This window comes from Thalassophryne amazonica, chromosome 15 (assembly GCF_902500255.1).
Source record: "Thalassophryne amazonica chromosome 15, fThaAma1.1, whole genome shotgun sequence".
In the NCBI taxonomy this organism is placed as follows: Eukaryota; Metazoa; Chordata; class Actinopteri; order Batrachoidiformes; family Batrachoididae; genus Thalassophryne; species Thalassophryne amazonica.
In genome coordinates, this window is record NC_047117.1 from 48,487,734 (window position 1) to 48,507,987 (window position 20,254).

At 38.0% G+C, this 20,254-nt stretch overlaps 1 protein-coding gene across 1 annotated transcript in view; it reads left to right on the top strand.

Annotated features, from left to right (window-relative positions):
- rbm20 (RNA binding motif protein 20) overlaps positions 1 to 17,784 on the top strand; it is a 101,825-nt gene extending 84,041 nt beyond the window's left edge. Inside the window, exons 13-14 of the mRNA XM_034188647.1 lie at positions 7,325 to 7,446; positions 16,947 to 17,784. Of these exons, the coding sequence (XP_034044538.1) occupies positions 7,325 to 7,446; positions 16,947 to 17,015 (191 nt within the window). The 3' untranslated portion in view covers positions 17,016 to 17,784. The remainder of the gene's footprint in view (positions 1 to 7,324; positions 7,447 to 16,946) is intronic.
- The last annotated feature ends 2,470 nt before the right edge of the window (positions 17,785 to 20,254 follow it).

The window sequence follows — 20,254 nt, forward strand, 5'->3', positions numbered from 1 at the left end:
TCCAAACAAAGCAATACATGCACTCCTCACTGATACAATATATACACTGGCAAGTGAACAAGTGACTCCAATTTCTTTAAGTGCAGCAGCTGATTACATCATCAGCCACATTTAAAACAATGAGTTGTTACTCAGATCTATTTTTAAACTGCAATGACTCATGATCAGCTTGTCTAAAATTGTTGTAACAATTCCCTTGCCCTATTAATGCCTCTGATGAAATGAACAGATTAAGAAAAATACACATTGTCATAGTTTTTTTAGCTACTGAACTATTAAGAAAACACTAGACTAAGTATACACTTTGCTGCACCATGCAAGATTTCACCTGCTTTGTGAGAGAAACCCCCATCCTGATAAATATATCAGGACAAACATAGGTATGTGGGTACTTATAAAAAAAAAAAAAATAGAAATCATGAGAATCCGAGTTTGTGACCCGCAAAGATTTTGGAAAATCTGATGATTTCACAAGGAATGACCCTTACGACAGCTCATAAGGTGAAAAACTGTTAAGAGGAGGGAGGAGGACTTTTAAGAAGCCTAAGAGTCTTAAAAAGACAAGATGGCAGAAGGACAGAGAGGAAGGAGAGACATTCTCCGTATGTTGAATGTCAGTGATTCAGTAACACGCTACCAGCTTGATGGCACACAGAAAACGTTTATTTGACCTCGTAAGCAATGAGTTTACTTTCCCACCCAGCGTAGTAACGTAATAACACCTAAGATGAAGGTCATCACAACACGCATGTAAATTCTGTAACATTCATACAATTATTAATAGTAAGAAATGTCAGCAGCCAGAGCCTAAACTCACCTGTTTCAGAAGAACTTTTCTTGTGTGCTGCAATCTCTGCTCTTTCACTTTGGATTGCAGCACATAGCAGCGCTTCTCACACTCGTTTGTGCACAATTACCAGCATGGAGAGTAAATACAACCCCTGGCATAAATTATGGAATCACCGGCCTCGGAGGATGTTCATTCAGTTGTTTAATTTTGTAGAAAAAAAGCAGATCACAGACATGACACTAAACTAAAGTCATTTCAAATGGCAACTTTCTGGCTTTAAGAAACACTATAAAAAATCAAGAAAAAAAGATTGTGGCAGTCAGTAACGGTTACTTTTTCAGACCAAGCAGAGGAAAAAATATGGAATCACTCAATTCTGAGGAAAAAATTATGGAATCACCCTGTAAATTTTCATCCCCAAAACTAACACCTGCATCATATCAGATCTGCTCGTTAGTCTGCATCTAAAAAGGAGTGAACACACCTTGGAGAGCTGTTGCACCAAGTGGACTGACATGAATCATGGCTCCAACACGAGAGATGTCAATTGAAACAAAGGAGAGGATTATCAAACTCTTAAAAGAGGGTAAATCATCACGCAATGTTGCAAAAGATGTTGGTTGTTCACAGTCAGCTGTGTCTAAACTCTGGACCAAATACAAACAACATGGGAAGGTTGTTAAAGGCAAACATACTGGTAGACCAAGGAAGACATCAAAGCATCAAGACAGAAAACTTAAAGCAATATGTCTCAAAAATTGAAAAATGTACAACAAAACAAATGAGGAATGAATGGGAGGAAACTGGAGTCAACGTCTGTGACCGAACTGTAAGAAACCGCCTAAAGGAAATGGGATTTACATACAGAAAAGCTAAACGAAAGGCATCATTAACACCTAAACAGAAAAAAACAAGGTTACAATGGGCTAAGGAAAAGCAATTGTGGACTGTGGATGACTGGATGAAAGTCATATTCAGTGATGAATCTCGAATCTGCATTGGGCAAGGTGATGATGCTGGAACTTTTGTTTGGTGCCGTTCCAATGAGATTTATAAAGATGACTGCCTGAAAAGAACATGTAAATTTCCATAGTCATTGATGATATGGGGTTGCATGTCAGGTAAAGGCACTGGGGAGATGGCTGTCATTACATCATCAATAAATGCACAAGTTTATGTTAATATTTTGGACAATTGAAAGGATGTTTGGGGATGATGAAATCATTTTTCAAGATGATAATGCATCTTGCCATAGAGCAAAAACTGCAAAAACATTCCTTGCAAAAAGACACATAGGGTCAATGTCAATGAGCAGATCTGATTTGATGCAGGTGTTAATTTGGGGGATGAAAATTTACAGGGTGATTCCATAATTTTTTCCTCAGAATTGAGTGATTCCATATTTTTTTCCTCTGCTTGGTCTAAAAAAGTAACCGTTACTGACTGCCACAATCTTTTTTTCTTGATTTCTTATAGTGTTTCTTAAAGCCAGAAAGTTGCCATTTGAAATGACTTTAGTTTTGTGTCATGTCTGTGATCTGCTTTTTTTCTACAAAATTAAACAACTGAATGAACATCCTGTGAGGCCGGTGATTCCATAATTTTTGCCAGGGGTTGTATAGCAATAAACTAAATGATAAAAACAAATCAGCATGTGAATGAGGTACGTTCAAACATTTTGAAACTGTAGCAGTTCATTAAATTTTGTTGTTTCATCATCGTGACATTAAATTATTTTCACGATTACGCATTTCTTAATACTGTTCAGGTTATATGATTGGTTGATTTTACTGTCCATTCATAACTAGGACAGCATTTGTTTTTTCTCTGTCTCTTTGTGTGACAACCAATCACAGCTTTTAGAAGACTGTGTCATACCTTGCAACAGGGTCAACCACACCTCCTCGCAAAGATAAAAACAAATTACATCCAATTATTCACATTTTGTGGATCACAATGGGTTCCAACATCACAAATTTTTAAAACCTGTCTGTAACCCTACTTTTACCACAGATTACACCCATTTTCAGGCCTTGATTGGATATCCACTGTTTTACCACCAAAAAATTACACGATCGGGTGTCAGTTATTTGGCAATGGGAGCTCGGATTTTGTCTTGATCCACGTTGCACACCATCCCAGACAGGTTTTCAAGTGTCACAATCAGGGCAACCATTCATTCCTGAAAAAATGACATCATCTGCAAAGTCATGGCCAATAAACCTTTCAGAATCAAAATCACCTTTATTGTCATTGCACAGTAAAACAGCACAATGAAATTTACTTGTGCATCATCATAACAATGTTCACACTCCCACATAACTTACCCACACACCCTCACAACCACCTCAGTAAATATTAAGAGCAACAGGAGAATGGGGGAGTGGGGGATGATGTGAGCTCAGAAACCTCTAAATTACACCGTCCCAATCAGACATGCGTCTCATATTCAATCAATCAATCAATCAACTTTTTTCTTGTATAGCGCCAAATCACAACAAACAGTTGCCCCAAGGCGCTCCACATTGCAAGGCAAGGCCATACAATAATTATGAAACACAGTCTACGTCTAAAGCAACATAACCAAGGGATGGTCCAGGGTCACCCGATCCAGCCCTAACTATAAGCCTTAGCGAAAAGGAAAGTTTTAAGCCTAATCTTAAAAGTAGAGAGGGTATCTGTCTCCCTGATCTGAATTGGGAGCTGGTTCCACAGGAGAGGAGCCTGAAAGCTGAAGGCTCTGCCTCCCATTCTACTCTTACAAACCCTAGGAACTACAAGTAAGCCCGCAGTCTGAGAGCGAAGCGCTCTAATGGGGTAATATGGTACTATGAGGTCCCTAAGATAAGATGGGACCTGATTATTCAAAACCTTATAAGTAAGAAGAAGAATTTTAAATTCTATTCTAGCATTAACAGGAAGCCAATGAAGGGAGGCCAACACGGGTGAAATATGCTCTCTCCTGCTAGTCCCCGTCAGTACTCTAGCTGCAGCATTCTGAACCAACTGAAGGCTTTTTAGGGAACTTTTAGGACAACCTGATAATAATGAATTACAATAGTCCAGCCTAGAGGAAACAAATGCATGAATTAGTTTTTCAGCATCACTCTGAGACAAGACCTTTCTGATTTTAGAGATATTGCGTAAATGCAAAAAGGCAGTCCTACATATTTGTTTAATATGCGCTTTGAATGACATATCCTGATCAAAAATAACTCCAAGATTTCTCACAGTATTACTAGAGATCAGGGAAATGCCATCCAGAGTAACGATCTGGTTAGACACCATGCTTCTAAGATTTGTGGGGCCAAGTACAATAACTTCAGTTTTATCTGAGTTTAAAAGCAGGAAATTAGAGGTCATCCATGTCTTTATGTCTGTAAGACAATCCTGCAGTTTAGCTAATTGGTGCGTATCCTCTGGCTTCATGGATAGATAAAGCTGGGTATCATCTGCGTAACAATGAAAATTTAAGCAATACCGTCTAATAATACTGCCCAAGGGAAGCATGTATAAAGTGAATAAAATTGGTCCTAGCACAGAACCTTGTGGAACTCCATAATTAACTTTAGTCTGTGAAGAAGATTCCCCATTTACATGAACAAACTGTAATCTATTAGACAAATATGATTCAAACCACCGCAGCGCAATGCCTTTAATACCTATGACATGCTCTAATCTCTGTAATAAAATTTTATGGTCAACAGTATCAAAAGCAGCACTGAGGTCCAACAGAACAAGCACAGAGATAAGTCCACTGTCCAAAGCCATAAGAAGATCATTTGTAACCTTCACTAATGCTGTTTCTGTACTATGATGAATTCTAAAACCTGACTGAAACTCTTCAAATAGACCATTCCTCTGCAGGTGATCAGTTAGCTGTTTTACAACTACCCTCTCAAGAATCTTTGACAGAAAAGGAAGGTTGGAGATTGGCCTATAATTAGCTAAGATAGCTGGGTCAAGTGATGGCTTTTTAAGTAATGGTTTAATTACTGCCACCTTAAAGGCCTGTGGTACATAACCAACTAACAAAGATAGATTGATCATATTTAAGATTGAAGCATTAAATAATGGTAGGACTTCCTTGAGCAGCCTGGCAGGAATGGGGTCTAATAAGCATGTTGATGGTTTGGATGAAGTAACTAATGAAAATAACTCAGACAGAACAATCGGAGAGAAAGAGTCTAACCAAATACCGGCATCACTGAAAGCAGCCAAAGATAACGATACATCTTTGGGATGGTTATGAGTAATTTTTTCTCTAATAGTCAAAATTTTGTTAGCAAAGAAAGTCATGAAGTCATTACTAGTTAAAGTTAATGGAATACTCAGCTCAATAGAGCTCTGACTCTTTGTCAGCCTGGCTACAGTGCTGAAAAGAAACCTGGGGTTGTTCTTATTTTCTTCAATTAGTGATGAGTAGAAAGATGTCCTAGCTTCACGAAGGGCTTTCTTATAGAGCAACAAACTCTTTTTCCAGGCTAAGTGAAGATCTTCTAAATTAGTGAGACGCCATTTCCTCTCCAACTTACGGGTTATCTGCTTTAAGCTACGAGTTTGTGAGTTATACCACGGAGTCAGACACTTCTGATTTAAAGCTCTCTTTTTCAGAGGAGCTACAGCATCCAAAGTTGTCTTCAATGAGGATGTAAAACTATTGACAAGATACTCTAACTCCCTTACAGAGTCATATTGCACTGCCTCAAACAGACATAAGCCTCATATTGCATTAGTCCTATATTATCTTTGTCCCATATTGCACTTGTCCCATATTTCCTCACTAACAATGGCACATAAGTCATTGGAATCCACAACCCTTCTCGAGTCTCTGTCCATGCAAGTATTGAGCATAGTAGGAGCAAGAACACATCCTTGAACAATGACAGAATTCACTATGAAGAAATCAGAATCCCGCAGCAATCACAGTACATGTGTATAAACTGAATTAGATATTTTGCAAATTATTAGGGACTGCACAAAATCTGAGAATGTCCCAGAGACTGAAACAAACACTGTGAAAATCAACACAGGCTGCAAAGTAGCAATGTCGATATTCAGGATGGAAGTTAATGAATACTCTTACAGCGCGAATGCAGTTGGGAATTGACTTTTTGGGCATGGACCTAGACTGCTGCAGGTGCCAAGCAACAAGTAAATTAAACTGAATCCTATTAAGAATGGTACCTTTCCCATGACAAAGAACAGTGTATTACCCCTGTAGTTGTTGCTGTCCAGTTGTTCACTCTTTCCTTTCCAGAGAGGAACAAGTTTGTTTGTTCAAGGCTGTTGGGATGATACCTATCTTCTAGACACCAGAACAACATTTCCATGAATAGATTTGTTCATCACCTTTGCTATCGCACTATCATTAGCTGAATCCTCTGAATGATATTCCTGTGCATGTTGGTGACTCCAGTGTACTCCCTGGCAGCTTTCAGGGTTGGGTTATGAAAGAACGTGCACATTACAGTGGGGTCACTAGTTGTGTCCATGTCATACCAGACAGACGTGTACAAGAAACATGGCTGTGAAAGATGAAAGAACAGCATTTCTCTGTCTCTCATTACCACCACTGATACCTTTGAACAAAATTCTTAATCTCCAAGGTGATCCTGGTATGAAACACTGAGCATCTCAGTTTCAGTACACATTGTCCCCTTTCTTTCAACATGTCTTGATAGAATGAAATTCGGCTGTTGGTGTCTACAATTTTATAATATCTTCTCACAATCTCCATATCTCGTTCCATGACCATTTTTCCTCTTAAACTGATAGAGTGTAAAATTAGCTGTAAAATGTAGGTGCACATACACTGCATAAACTGTCCCTCTCAAAATAAGACAAATAATCCAAAATCTGGCCTATTTGTGTTGTATTAAGCAAAAAAAAAAAATGAATTTTCAAACCTATTAAATTTTCTAGGCACTAAATAATCAAAATGTGTCTTAAAACTAGACACAATTCCTATTTTAAGATTAGCCTCTGTCTTAAAATAAGGAAAACAGTCTTATTCCTTTGCTTGGATGATTTGAAATCTACTGCCTTTACTTGTTACTGGTTAAATATAGCTTAATGTTAGCTGGAAAAACTTATTAACCAAAAGATACATTTTCCCAAAATAAGACATTTTTTCTTATGTAAAAAAAAAAAACTTTAATTATTAAAAATTATCTTTCTGCTTAGACAAAAATGAAGTCAAATTTTCTTTAAACAAGTCTCTTTTTTGCTGTCTTAGATATCAGTTTTTGCAGTGTAGTAAACAGTACAGCCTATCTACATCATAATCACAACATGAGAATGACTGAAAATAAATGACAATGAGGGGAAGATGTAATATTTCAAACAATACAATATTTTAACCTTGAAATCCGTTTAATTACTCATTTACAGTTTCAAACAAACACACAAAGTTGCAGCACTTAATGAACTGGAGGTAATATTTGAGATTTAAGAAAGAAAGATGATGTGCGCTGATTCATGTCTGTGTTTTTGTTTTTTCCGTCCCTTGTGATTGTGCCCACTGTGCGATAGGAGTGGAGTTCATCGTGCCGAGGACGGGCTTCTTTTGTAAGCTGTGTGAGCTGTTCTACACAAGTGAGGAAACTGCAAAGATGACTCACTGCCGCAGCACCGTCCACTACAGGAACCTGCAGGTACATCTTCAAGTCAGCATGTGGATTTTCTATGACGTGGAATTATTCCTGAATTCTGTACTTGAGCCTCCTGAACCTCACTCACATTTGCATTCATGCATAAAATCTGATGTTGTTCCAGTCAAACAATGTGAAGAAACTCTGAAACCAGTTAAGTTCACTCAGCTTAGATAAGTCAAGCACTAAAAAAAAAAAAAAAAAAAAAAAAAAAATTGAATATATTAAAATATACCTTGTTTTATTTGTGTTACATTAAGTAATTGTCATGATTCTGCCCCATCCAGGGCTCATGTTATGGTTTTGCCCCCTCCCCTTTTTTGATCCACTGTCTTTGATCTGTTCATTATTACCTTTGTCACTGGTTGATTTTATCTATTTGTTATATTTTTGGCACATTGTGAGTTCCATTCTAGTTTAGTCTTAGCCTTTAATTTTCTTGTTGATCACTTTTCAGTTCTTACATTTGTTTTCTGGGTTGATTATTTGTTCCTTTCATGTTGGGTTTTCTTTATCTTTAGTTTTTAGGCTTTTGGTATTTCTCATCTTTGTTTAGATATCTGGTTTTATCACTGTTGGTTTTGGGGAGTGTCACTCATGTTTTCATTGCTTCTGCTCTTGTCCATCATGCCCACCTGTCACTGAATGCTTTTGTCTTCCCTTCTCTGGTCCGACCACACCCCCTTCCTGAATGTTCCCCACACCAGTGTCTTGTTTCTGTAATTATCTCCTGTGTTATTTAAGCTTCGTGTGTTTAGTCAGCCAGTGCCAGTTTGTTGTACTTTATGTCCTTGTTCCAGCCATGTGCCACAGCCTTGTTTTGCCTTGTTCTATTGCCTGCCTGTGTTTTGACCCTGCCTTGTATTTTGAACTCGCCTCTGCCTCTGAACTCTGGCTCGCTGTGTCTCTGAACTCTGGTTGTTTTTTGGACCACGCCTTGCTGTCTGCTCCTAATCCATCATCCATTCAGCATCCACTAACCATCCAGCAGGTGGAAAACACATCTGTGGGATAGTCCATAAACAAAATGACAGGCAGGGGATACAAGTTTATATTATGAATTATGAACACTTATTGTCAGCAGGACATGCAGTGAGCTTTGAAGGAACACACATAATTGAGTAAGGGGATTTTTTTTTTTCACTATATACAACTTCATATTGTGACAAATTTTACTGATCAGTGAGGTTTTGGTCAAATTTGTTGCCACATTGGTAGCTGAGACATTATGATAAATGTGTTTTTTTTTTGGGGGGGGGGGGGGGGGTCTTGCACTATGCTTTGCTTCACCTTGACTTTTGACCAATTTGTTCCAAAAAAAATCATCCGGAGACAGTAATTCAAGTAATATTGTCACCAAATTTGGTGAAAATCCATCAAATAGTTTTTTTTTGTTATTTTGTATACACACACACACACACTGTCATGAGTAGAGTGTGTTTCTGGACTCATATTTCTCTTTTGACGCTGTCAAATATGAGTTCCGAACTGCACCAACATCACTGACTCTCTTATTTCCATGTAATTGTTTATGAAACAACAGTGATCATTTAAAAAAAAAATTTAAATGAACACAAACGAACGTTTGCATCATGTGACGCAGACCTGCATAATTAGTAAAGTATTTTAAGTGTCAAATGTTTTGAAATGATACTTGGGTTCAGGTCGAGTAACATCACATCAGCAGTGTCTTTTTGCTGACGCGTCCAAACTTGACCCGGCCTGACCTGTCAGGTCCAATTGGGCCCAAGTTGGATATCCATGCTCTAGAGCGAAGACAACAATGTGACTGCCCAGCAGGTTCCACACTCAGAATTGCCGTTTATTTCCTCAAGCACATAAGGATGACATCACAGATGAGGGCCGCAGTGGCCTGTACAGTCATTTATCACTACATCTGCCTGCTGTCCTCACGTGGAGATATATAACACATCTTTTGCCTTTGTGCCGGGCTGCAAGAACATCAACAAGGACATCCTCCATGTGCTTGTTGATTTCAGGCATTTTTCCGTACTGATTACAAGCCAGCGATGGTAGCGCAGTGGTAAAGTTTCTGTCTGGTAATCAGAGCTTAGAGGTTTGAATCCTGTGAGTGACATTTTTTTTAACTAGGGTTATTTAACCGAGGGGTTTTGTATTGCGCCCCTCTTTTATGTATTAGTTATATCAACCCAGTGATATTCACTCATTATATTCCTTCACTAATTATATTCTTCCATAATCAGCAGTGCGATGTGATGCAGCTGCTTGCACTGTGTTCCCGCATGCACAAAACCGTCTCAGCATGTATTTTTTTATTTTTATTTTTTATTTATTTTTTCTTCATAGCAGCTGCGCGATGTGGTTACACACTTACACATCTGCTCCCACTGTGTTCCCCCATGCATGAACCGTCGCAGCAGCATTGTTGCACGCCTACCCATCGGCACGTTTTCATGGTTTCATTATTTTACTCGTGTAAAATTCATTGTGGGCTGCAATACCTGCACTACTCGTCTTGCCTCTTGCCTCTACTGGTGGTTGGCTCTCACTGTGGTATTGTATCACTTCCTGTTCTGGAGCACAGCGGTGTTTTTCTGTATCTGTTAGCTGTTTAATCTGCGCAGTTAGATTGATCTAGTTATCTAGATTACGATTTGTTTCCCAGTGTAATCTTTACGTGCCTTAACTAAAGCACTCCTTCTGCTGAATCACCTCTAAATTATTTACACATTATTCACTTTGCGTGTTTTTAGGAATCCACTAGGTTAGCGTGGCTACTAGCTCTTAGCCGATTTAGCATGGCGGCTTCTCCTGTCTCTCCCGCACTTTTCTGCTCTGGGTGTGAAATGTTTAGTTATTCCTCGGCCTCCTTTAGCAGTAACGGTACTTGTAATAAGTGTAGCTTATTCGTAGCTTTGGAGGCCAGGCTGGGCAAATTGGAGACTCGGCTCCGCACCGTGGAAAATTCTACAGCTAGCCAGGCCCCTGTAGTCGGTGCGGACCAAGGTAGCTTAGCCGCCGTTAGTTCCCCCCTGGCAGATCCCGAGCAGTCGGGAAAGCAGGCTGACTGGGTGACTGTGAGGAGGAAGCGTAGCCCTAAACAGAAGCCCCGTGTACACCGCCAACCCGTTCACATCTCTAACCGTTTTTCCCCACTCGACGACACACCCGCCGAGGATCAAACTCTGGTTATTGGCGACTCTGTTTTGAGAAATGTGAAGTTAGCGACACCAGCAACCATAGTCAATTGTCTTCCGGGGGCCAGAGCAGGCGACATTGAAGGAAATTTGAAACTGCTGGCTAAGGCTAAGCGTAAATTTGGTAAGATTGTAATTCACGTCGGCAGTAATGACACTCGGTTACGCCAATCGGAGGTCACTAAAATTAACATTAAATCGGTGTGTAACTTTGCAAAAACAATGTCGGACTCTGTAGTTTTCTCTGGGCCCCTCCCCAATCGGACCGGGAGTGACATGTTTAGCCGCATGTTCTCCTTGAATTGCTGGCTGTCTGAGTGGTGTCCAAAAAATGAGGTGGGCTTCATAGATAATTGGCAAAGCTTCTGGGGAAAACCTGGTCTTGTTAGGAGAGACGGCATCCATCCCACTTTGGATGGAGCAGCTCTCATTTCTAGAAATCTGGCCAATTTTCTTAAATCCTCCAAACTGTGACTATCCAGGGTTGGGACCAGGAAGCAGAGTTGTAGTCTTACACACCTCTCTGCAGCTTCTCTCCCCCTGCCATCCCCTCATTACCCCATCCCTGTAGAGACGGTGCCTGCTCCCAGACCACCAATAACCAGCAAAAATCTATTTAAGCATAAAAATTCAAAAAGAAAAAATAATATAGCACCTTCAACTGCACCACAGACTAAAACAGTTAAATGTGGTCTATTAAACATTAGGTCTCTCTCTTCTAAGTCCCTGTTGGTAAATGATATAATAATTGATCAACATATTGATTTATTCTGCCTAACAGAAACCTGGTTACAGCAGGATGAATATGTTAGTTTAAATGAGTCAACACCCCCGAGTCACACTAACTGTCAGAATGCTCGTAGCACGGGCCGGGGCGGAGGATTAGCAGCAATCTTCCATTCCAGCTTATTAATTAATCAAAAACCCAGACAGAGCTTTAATTCATTTGAAAGCTTGTCTCTTAGTCTTGTCCATCCAAATTGGAAGTCCCAAAAACCAGTTTTATTTGTTATTATCTATCGTCCACCTGGTCGTTACTGTGAGTTTCTCTGTGAATTTTCAGACCTTTTGTCTGACTTAGTGCTTAGCTCAGATAAGATAATTATAGTGGGCGATTTTAACATCCACACAGATGCTGAGAATGACAGCCTCAACACTGCATTTAATCTATTATTAGACTCTATTGGCTTTGCTCAAAAAGTAAATGAGTCCACCCACCACTTTAATCATATCTTAGATCTTGTTCTGACTTATGGTATGGAAATAGAAGACTTAACAGTATTCCCTGAAAACTCCCTTCTGTCTGATCATTTCTTAATAACATTTACATTTACTCTGATGGACTACCCAGCAGTGGGGAATAAGTTTCATTACACTAGAAGTCTTTCAGAAAGCGCTGTAACTAGGTTTAAGGATATGATTCCTTCTTTATGTTCTCTAATGTCATATACCAACACAGAGCAGAGTAGCTACCTAAACTCTGTAAGGGAGTTAGAGTATCTCGTCAATAGTTTTACATCCTCATTGAAGACAACTTTGGATGCTGTAGCTCCTCTGAAAAAGAGAGCTTTAAATCAGAAGTGCCTGACTCCGTGGTATAACTCACAAACTCGTAGCTTAAAGCAGATAACCCGTAAGTTGGACAGGAAATGGCGTCTCACTAATTTAGAAGATCTTCACTTAGCCTGGAAAAAGAGTCTGTTGCTCTATAAAAAAGCCCTCCGTAAAGCTAGGACATCTTTCTACTCATCACTAATTGAAGAAAATAAGAACAACCCCAGGTTTCTTTTCAGCACTGTAGCCAGGCTGACAAAGAGTCAGAGCTCTATTGAGCTGAGTATTCCATTAACTTTAACTAGTAATGACTTCATGACTTTCTTTGCTAACAAAATTTTAACTATTAGAGAAAAAATTACTCATAACCATCCCAAAGACGTATCGTTATCTTTGGCTGCTTTCAGTGATGCCGGTATTTGGTTAGACTCTTTCTCTCCGATTGTCCTGTCTGAGTTATTTTCATTAGTTACTTCATCCAAACCATCAACATGTTTATTAGACCCCATTCCTACCAGGCTGCTCAAGGAAGCCCTACCATTATTTAATGCTTCGATCTTAAATATGATCAATCTATCTTTGTTAGTTGGCTATGTACCACAGGCTTTTAAGGTGGCAGTAATTAAACCATTACTTAAAAAGCCATCACTTGACCCAGCTATCTTAGCTAATTATAGGCCAATCTCCAACCTTCCTTTTCTCTCAAAAATTCTTGAAAGGGTAGTTGTAAAACAGCTAACTGATCATCTGCAGAGGAATGGTCTATTTGAAGAGTTTCAGTCAGGTTTTAGAATTCATCATAGTACAGAAACAGCATTAGTGAAGGTTACAAATGATCTTATGGCCTCGGACAGTGGACTCATCTCTGTGCTTGTTCTGTTAGACCTCAGTGCTGCTTTTGATACTGTTGACCATAAAATTTTATTACAGAGATTAGAGCATGCCATAGGTATTAAAGGCACTGCGCTGCGGTGGTTTGAATCATATTTGTCTAATAGATTACAATTTGTTCATGTAAATGGGGAATCTTCTTCACAGACTAAAGTTAATTATGGAGTTCCACAAGGTTCTGTGCTAGGACCAATTTTATTCACTTTATACATGCTTCCCTTAGGCAGTATTATTAGACGGTATTGCTTAAATTTTCATTGTTACGCAGATGATACCCAGCTTATCTATCCATGAAGCCAGAGGACACACACCAATTAGCTAAACTGCAGGATTGTCTTACAGACATAAAGACATGGATGACCTCTAATTTCTTGCTTTTAAACTCAGATAAATCTGAAGTTATTGTACTTGGCCCCACAAATCTTAGAAACATGGTGTCTAACCAGATCCTTACTCTGGATGGCATTACCCTGACCTCTAGTAATACTGTGAGAAATCTTGGAGTCATTTTTGATCAGGATATGTCATTCAAAGCGCATATTAAACAAATATGTAGGACTGCTTTTTTGCATTTACGCAATATCTCTAAAATCAGAAAGGTCTTGTCTCAGAGTGATGCTGAAAAACTAATTCATGCATTTATTTCCTCTAGGCTGGACTATTGTAATTCATTATTATCAGGTTGTCCTAAAAGTTCCCTAAAAAGCCTTCAGTTAATTCAAAATGCTGCAGCTAGAGTACTGACGGGGACTAGAAGGAGAGAGCATATCTCACCCATATTGGCCTCTCTTCATTGGCTTCCTGTTAATTCTAGAATAGAATTTAAAATTCTTCTTCTTACTTACAAGGTTTTGAATAATCAGGTCCCATCTTATCTTAGGGACCTCGTAGTACCATATCACCCCAATAGAGCGCTTCGCTCTCAGACTGCAGGCTTACTTGTAGTTCCTAGGGTTTGTAAGAGTAGAATGGGAGGCAGAGCCTTCAGCTTTCAGGCTCCTCTCCTGTGGAACCAGCTCCCAATTCAGATCAGGAGACAGACACCCTCTCTACTTTTAAGATTAGGCTTAAAACTTTCCTTTTTGCTAAAGCTTATAGTTAGGGCTGGATCAGGTGACCCTAAACCATCCCTTAGTTATGCTGCTATAGACGTAGACTGCTGGGGGGGTTCCCATGATGCACTGTTTCTTTCTCTTTTTGCTCTGTATGCACCACTCTGCATTTAATCATAGTGATCGATCTCTGCTCCCCTCCACAGCATGTCTTTTTCCTGGTTCTCTCCCTCAGCCCCAACCAGTCCCAGCAGAAGACTGCCCCTCCCTGAGCCTGGTTCTGCTGGAGGTTTCTTCCTGTTAAAAGGGAGTTTTTCCTTCCCACTGTAGCCAAGTGCTTGCTCACAGGGGGTCGTTTTGACCGTTGGGGTTTTACATAATTATTGTATGGCCTTGCCTTACAATATAAAGCGCCTTGGGGCAACTGTTTGTTGTGATTTGGCGCTATATAAAAAAAAAAATTGATTGAAAATTGATTGATTGATGGTTCGCTCATATGAACTGTTCCGCCGGGAGTCACCCTGAGCAGTACTTATTCATACTATGTGCAATGGGGCCCTTACCATTGACACACAGTGTAACAAAGTTGGTTTTTGGATTGATCTGGTGCACTGAAGTTCAATAAGTGTTCATGATGCGTTTTTATTGTATGTAATTTTGTTGGGTTACAAAATAATAGTATTTATTTTTGAGTCTGGAGGAGATGAATGTATCTGTCTGTCTGTCTGTCTGTCTACTCAATCATTCACTGATTCTACAGACTCTGTGAAATGCAATATTCCCCAACTTTCCCAAATCCAAGTCTCAAACTCAAAAGCGGTGCACTGAGTGTGGTGCGGGTGTGGTCCTCAGTTGCTGTGGTCTCACAGCTGGTTGATGAGATTACACCACCTGTTGCTACGACCGCTGACTAATCTCTTAGTCGCTTATGCTGACACTTTGCATATATATATTTTTTAGTCTACTTCTGAGCACAAAGCTTGAATCAAAACATTAAAATGTGCGAATCTCTAACCAACAGACAGTAAAATTAATAATGTGCACGGTGACGAATGCAGACACATTGTAGCGTGAGCACACACACACACAAACATGCACATTGCATGTAAAGTTGCATCTGTGTGAGGTTTCTAATTACTGACAGTTCAGCACCGAGCCTTCTTGCATTTCTGTCTTCGTGAGCAGCGCAGCTGAGACAGAAGAGCCGTGATTCCCAAACATTTGATGGATTACTGTTTGAAACACTTGTCCTGTCCATCAAAGGTCTGCGTGTCTCCAAATGTGTCTCTGTCTTTCATGTTTTTGCACTCTGCATTTCGGCTTCTTTTTTTTAAATTTGTGATGGTGTTTTGTTGTTTTAATTAGAGTTAGGTTTCTTTAAAAATGCCACTGTATTTTCTTTCAATTTAAGTTTAAGTTTATCTTATTAATTTGGCTTTTAATTTTGGTTTACCATATGATGATGTTAAATAGAGATAACAACTCATAATTCTCCAATACAACAAACTGGTCACTCTGAACCTGGTGAGAATGGTGTTGCATAGGGCTTCTTCCTACTCCTTTCAGACACTGAAAAATGGAGTTAAGATCTGTTTATTTTTCTATGGTTATTCTTGTCTTTATTGTAGTATTTCGGTTAAGATGTCTTGATTTTTCCGTGATTAGACTTGTCTTTTACTTATTTTATTTTAATGTTTCTTTATCCCTGTTTATTGTCAAAATAAATTCATTCATAAACATTTTGAAATACAGAGGCCAGATTTGCTAATTAATTATTTGTTCACTTATTCAGTCTAATGGATTCCAGTTGGTAATTGTATTAACATATAAAGTTATACATTACACTAAAAAAACTGACTCATTGGATGGATTTCCATCTAATAAATATATGTAGTCCCAACTAAATTAAATTATCTTGCATGGATGTGCTTTTTTTTTGGGGGGGGGGGGGGGGGGCTACATATATTTATTAGATGGAAATCCTGCACATAATTAAATTGAGTTCATCCAGTGAGTCATTTTTTTAAGAATATCTTGGATTTTTTTTTTTTTTTCATATACAAGAGCATGTTTTAAGTGTGTCACTTGTTAATGGTAAACTCCTGGGAGATCATTGGGGAAAATATTTCCCGTGTCTAATACTTTGCACTTCACTGAAAACCTGATCAGGATGTTCCTAAAAAGTAAAAGCTATCCTCCAGCCACATAGTCAAGATAGCTATAGTCAAAATGGGCATCAAAATTCAATGCTCATTTATATATATAAAGTAAGACCCTTTGACTGCTCCCATGTTTTTGTTTTAATTTTCCCACTCGGGGTCGCCACAGCAGATCCAGGCTGGATCTGCATGTTGATTTGGTACAAGTTTTATGGTGGATGTCCCTGTCTGACACAACTCCACATTACATGGAGAAATGGACAGGGGTGGGGTTGAACCGGGAATATTCCACATTAACAACTTAGCCACCACTCGTATATATATATATATATATATATATATATCCGTATGATTTTGATGAAATATTAAATATATTCTCCACATAATTGTATGGCTTGCTTGTATGCATATAGAGTGCTTATTTTATCCAGATACCAATTTCTTGTCCTGGACTTTCTTGAAAAATCAGTTTTTATTCTAGTGGAACTACTTGAGAAGATGATATGTAACCAGCCATGTTTTGGTTGTAATTGGGAAAAAACACTTCAGATACTATTTTGTTATGATAAGAGAACTCTGTGAAATCCAGTCACTCACTGCGTTGGGTATATTTACAAATCTGTTGGGTTATAAATTGTGACTTTCATTTTTATTCTGCTCATTCACAGAAATACCTGTCCCAGCTGGCAGCAGAGAGTCCACTCGGCGTGCTCGCTGAGCCTTCGTCTTCACAGTGACCTTTTCATCTTCACAGTGACTTGTTCATCGTGTTGACATGAATAATATGAATTTTAAAATTTTGCACTGACATAGTAATTTGGCAATAGAATACTTGAGTTAATGTCCAAGCCTTGTTCATAATTTTGTACATATTAAAGCTGTAATATAAAGTGAGGCTTTACTATTTTAAAGCTTTCTTTTCTAACACCCCCCCCCCCCCCCCCAACCTACGGTATTAATTTGTTGCAGTATCAAAGTTTTGTGTGTTTCAAAACGGTTATATGATTGTAATCTTGATTTGCCATTATGTCAGAACGTATGTATACAGTTTGGGCTTCGTCTGTTTTGCTCTTCAAGCTACTTTTAACTTGATAAAAGTGCATTTTAAATGCAGAATGGACATTATCTCATTATGAAGTATTTATTGCTGAAAAATGACTTGAAAATATGTGCCATGGACTGACTTTACTCGGTTATGCAACTGAGCCAGATTCTCAGGTTTGTTGCATTTATCAAAATTGTTATTGTTGTCAATACACATTTGTTTGTTTATTTAATTTTCATCATTTTCTTTCTACACTAGTTTGCACACTGAATTAACAGTGTCTCTTCAAGATAATGATTGCTGGTTTAATAATCATACAACTATGCAACAGTTCTTTTATTTTTCAGAGTTTTTATGTCAGATTCACGTCCCACAAGAGTCTCAGTTACGTTTGCCAATCATACACAGATAACACTTTATGTATTAAAGACCTTAAGCTGGACCATGTTGTTTAATTTATCAGAATTAAATGTGCAATGTTTCATGTCACAAATATTAATTATTCTGCTTTATTGAGCCAGAATCAGTTTTCTACACTGTGAATACTGGTCCTCTGATGTCAAAGAGTGTTTTTCTTTGTTAAAAAATTTCCTATGATTTTTGGAAGTAAGACTTTTAATAAACATGTGAAATAAACCATTTGACTGTTTCATAATACAAATCAGTACAGAGACCTTGCAACTGTTGCAGTAAATTTTGCTTCATTGCAAGTGAACATTGTTCATTCAGTATTGTTGGATTGTTGTAAAAGAGCTCCCCCAAGTGCTGAGGCAAAAAAGTGGGTGCCAAAACCATAATCCTCAGTTTAAACTCTATTTGGCTGTACTCTTTTTTTTTTTTGCCAAATACATTTTATTCGCCCTTTATCCATGTACAATTTTAACAGAATTATTCTACAGAATATGTCTTACATGTTTTTCTGTATATAGAAGTCGGAAAAAAGGAGGGAAAAAAAAGGACAAAACATCAGAACAAACGAAAAAAAAAAAGAAAGGGAAACAGCTTCTCTTACTTTATAAAATTGTAAATGTTACTACTTATATTTTCTGCAATGGGTTTAAAAATCAATGAGGTCATCAGATAAGTCTAAATTGTTTATAAAGTTTATAAATGGTCTCCATATCTCTTCAAATAAATGTTGTTTCGCTTTGCGTATATATGATATTCTTTCCAATGGTAGGCAAGAGAGCATTTGTTTTAGCCACTGGGAGGCGCTTGGTCCATTGACATTTTTCCAGGTAAGAGCAATACATCTTTTACCTATTAATGAGCTTATGTCAATAAAAATGCAGTCTGTTTTAGTGAAATTGTGATTCTTCGGGTATAGAGCCAGTAAGAACATCAAGGACTCCAAAGTGATCTTTTTCGAAATTATTTTCTCAATTTGGTCTTTTACTTTTAGCCAAAAATGTCTCACCTGGCTGCATTCCCATATACAATGTATTAATGTTCCTTTTAAGCCACATTTTATACATGTGTCTGGAATGTTCTTGTTATATTTATTTAATTTAACTGGTGTAGTGTATACTCGCATTATCCATTTATATTGTAATATTTTTAGACGACTATTAATAGATATTTGTTGAGATTTTTTGCAAACTGTTTCCCAGTCTTGTTCACTGATTTTAATGTTTAAGTCTTCATTCCAGGATACTAGTTTTCTTATTGTATTTTCATTTGAATATGATTGTAGTAACATATAAAAATCAGAGATTATGCCTTTTCTTAATTTATTTTTTAATATCAAATTTTCTAGTTGTGTAAGTGGAATTTTTTGTAGATTTGTTTGATATTTATTTACAAAACTTCTTAGTTGTAGGTATTTAAAATAGTGTTTGTTATCGAGATCAAACTTTACTTTGAGTTCTTCAAAAGACATAAAATTATCTGATTCTGATGGGTAGAGATTCCCAATTGTTTTAAGTCCCTTAGTTGCCCATGTTTTAAAAGTGGCGTCTGCTCTTCCGGGAGTGAAGAGCTGATTGCCCCATATAGGACTTAGCTGAGATAGTATTTGGGTCTCTTTTAAGTATTTTCTGACATCATGCCAGATCTTCACCATATGTTTGAGAAAGGGATTTGTTATTTGTTTCAATAGCTGTTTTGTTGTGTCAGAGTAGAAGAATGAATGTAGGGGTAATTTTAAACTTTGGCCTTCCATTTCTATCCAATGTGGGTTATTATTATCATTAAAATAAAAAGTTATAGAGCGCAATTGTGTAGCCCAGTAATACCATAGGAAATTGGGGCATTTCAACCCTCCTCTGTCAAATGGCATATACAGAAGAGAGAGACGAAGTTTAGATTTTCCATTGTTCCATATCAAGCTCAAAGTTGTTTTTTTAAGCCAAAAAAACAAGTCAGAAAGGGGGGGGGGGGGGGGGGGTTAAAGGGATGTTTTGAAATAGATATAATAATTTTGGCAATATAATCATTTTTAATGTATTTATTCTACCCATAATAGATAGGGGCAATGGCTTCCATCGATCTACAGATGTTTTAATTTCTTCTTTTAGCCTATCATAATTTGCCTTAACCAATTTTTCTGCATTTGGCAAGATTAAGACTCCCAAATATTCAAATTGTTCTATTATTTTGAATTTGTAGGCTAATATATGAATATTGGGGTATTTTCTTTCCGTTTCATTTAGTAATAATATTGAAGACTTTGTTTCATTCACTTTATAGCCGGAGATATTCCCATATAGTTGTATTACTTCCAGAACTACCGGGATTGAAGACGCTAGTTTTGATAGAAATAAAATAATATCAGCAAATAATGCAATCCTATGTTCATTCTGACCTATACTTATTCCAGATATTCGTGTGTGCGAACGTATAACTGTTGCGAAAAGTTCTATCGCTAAGGAGAATAGTAGGGGAGAGAGGGGGCATCCTTGACGGCAACCTCTTTTGATTTTAAATGGTTTT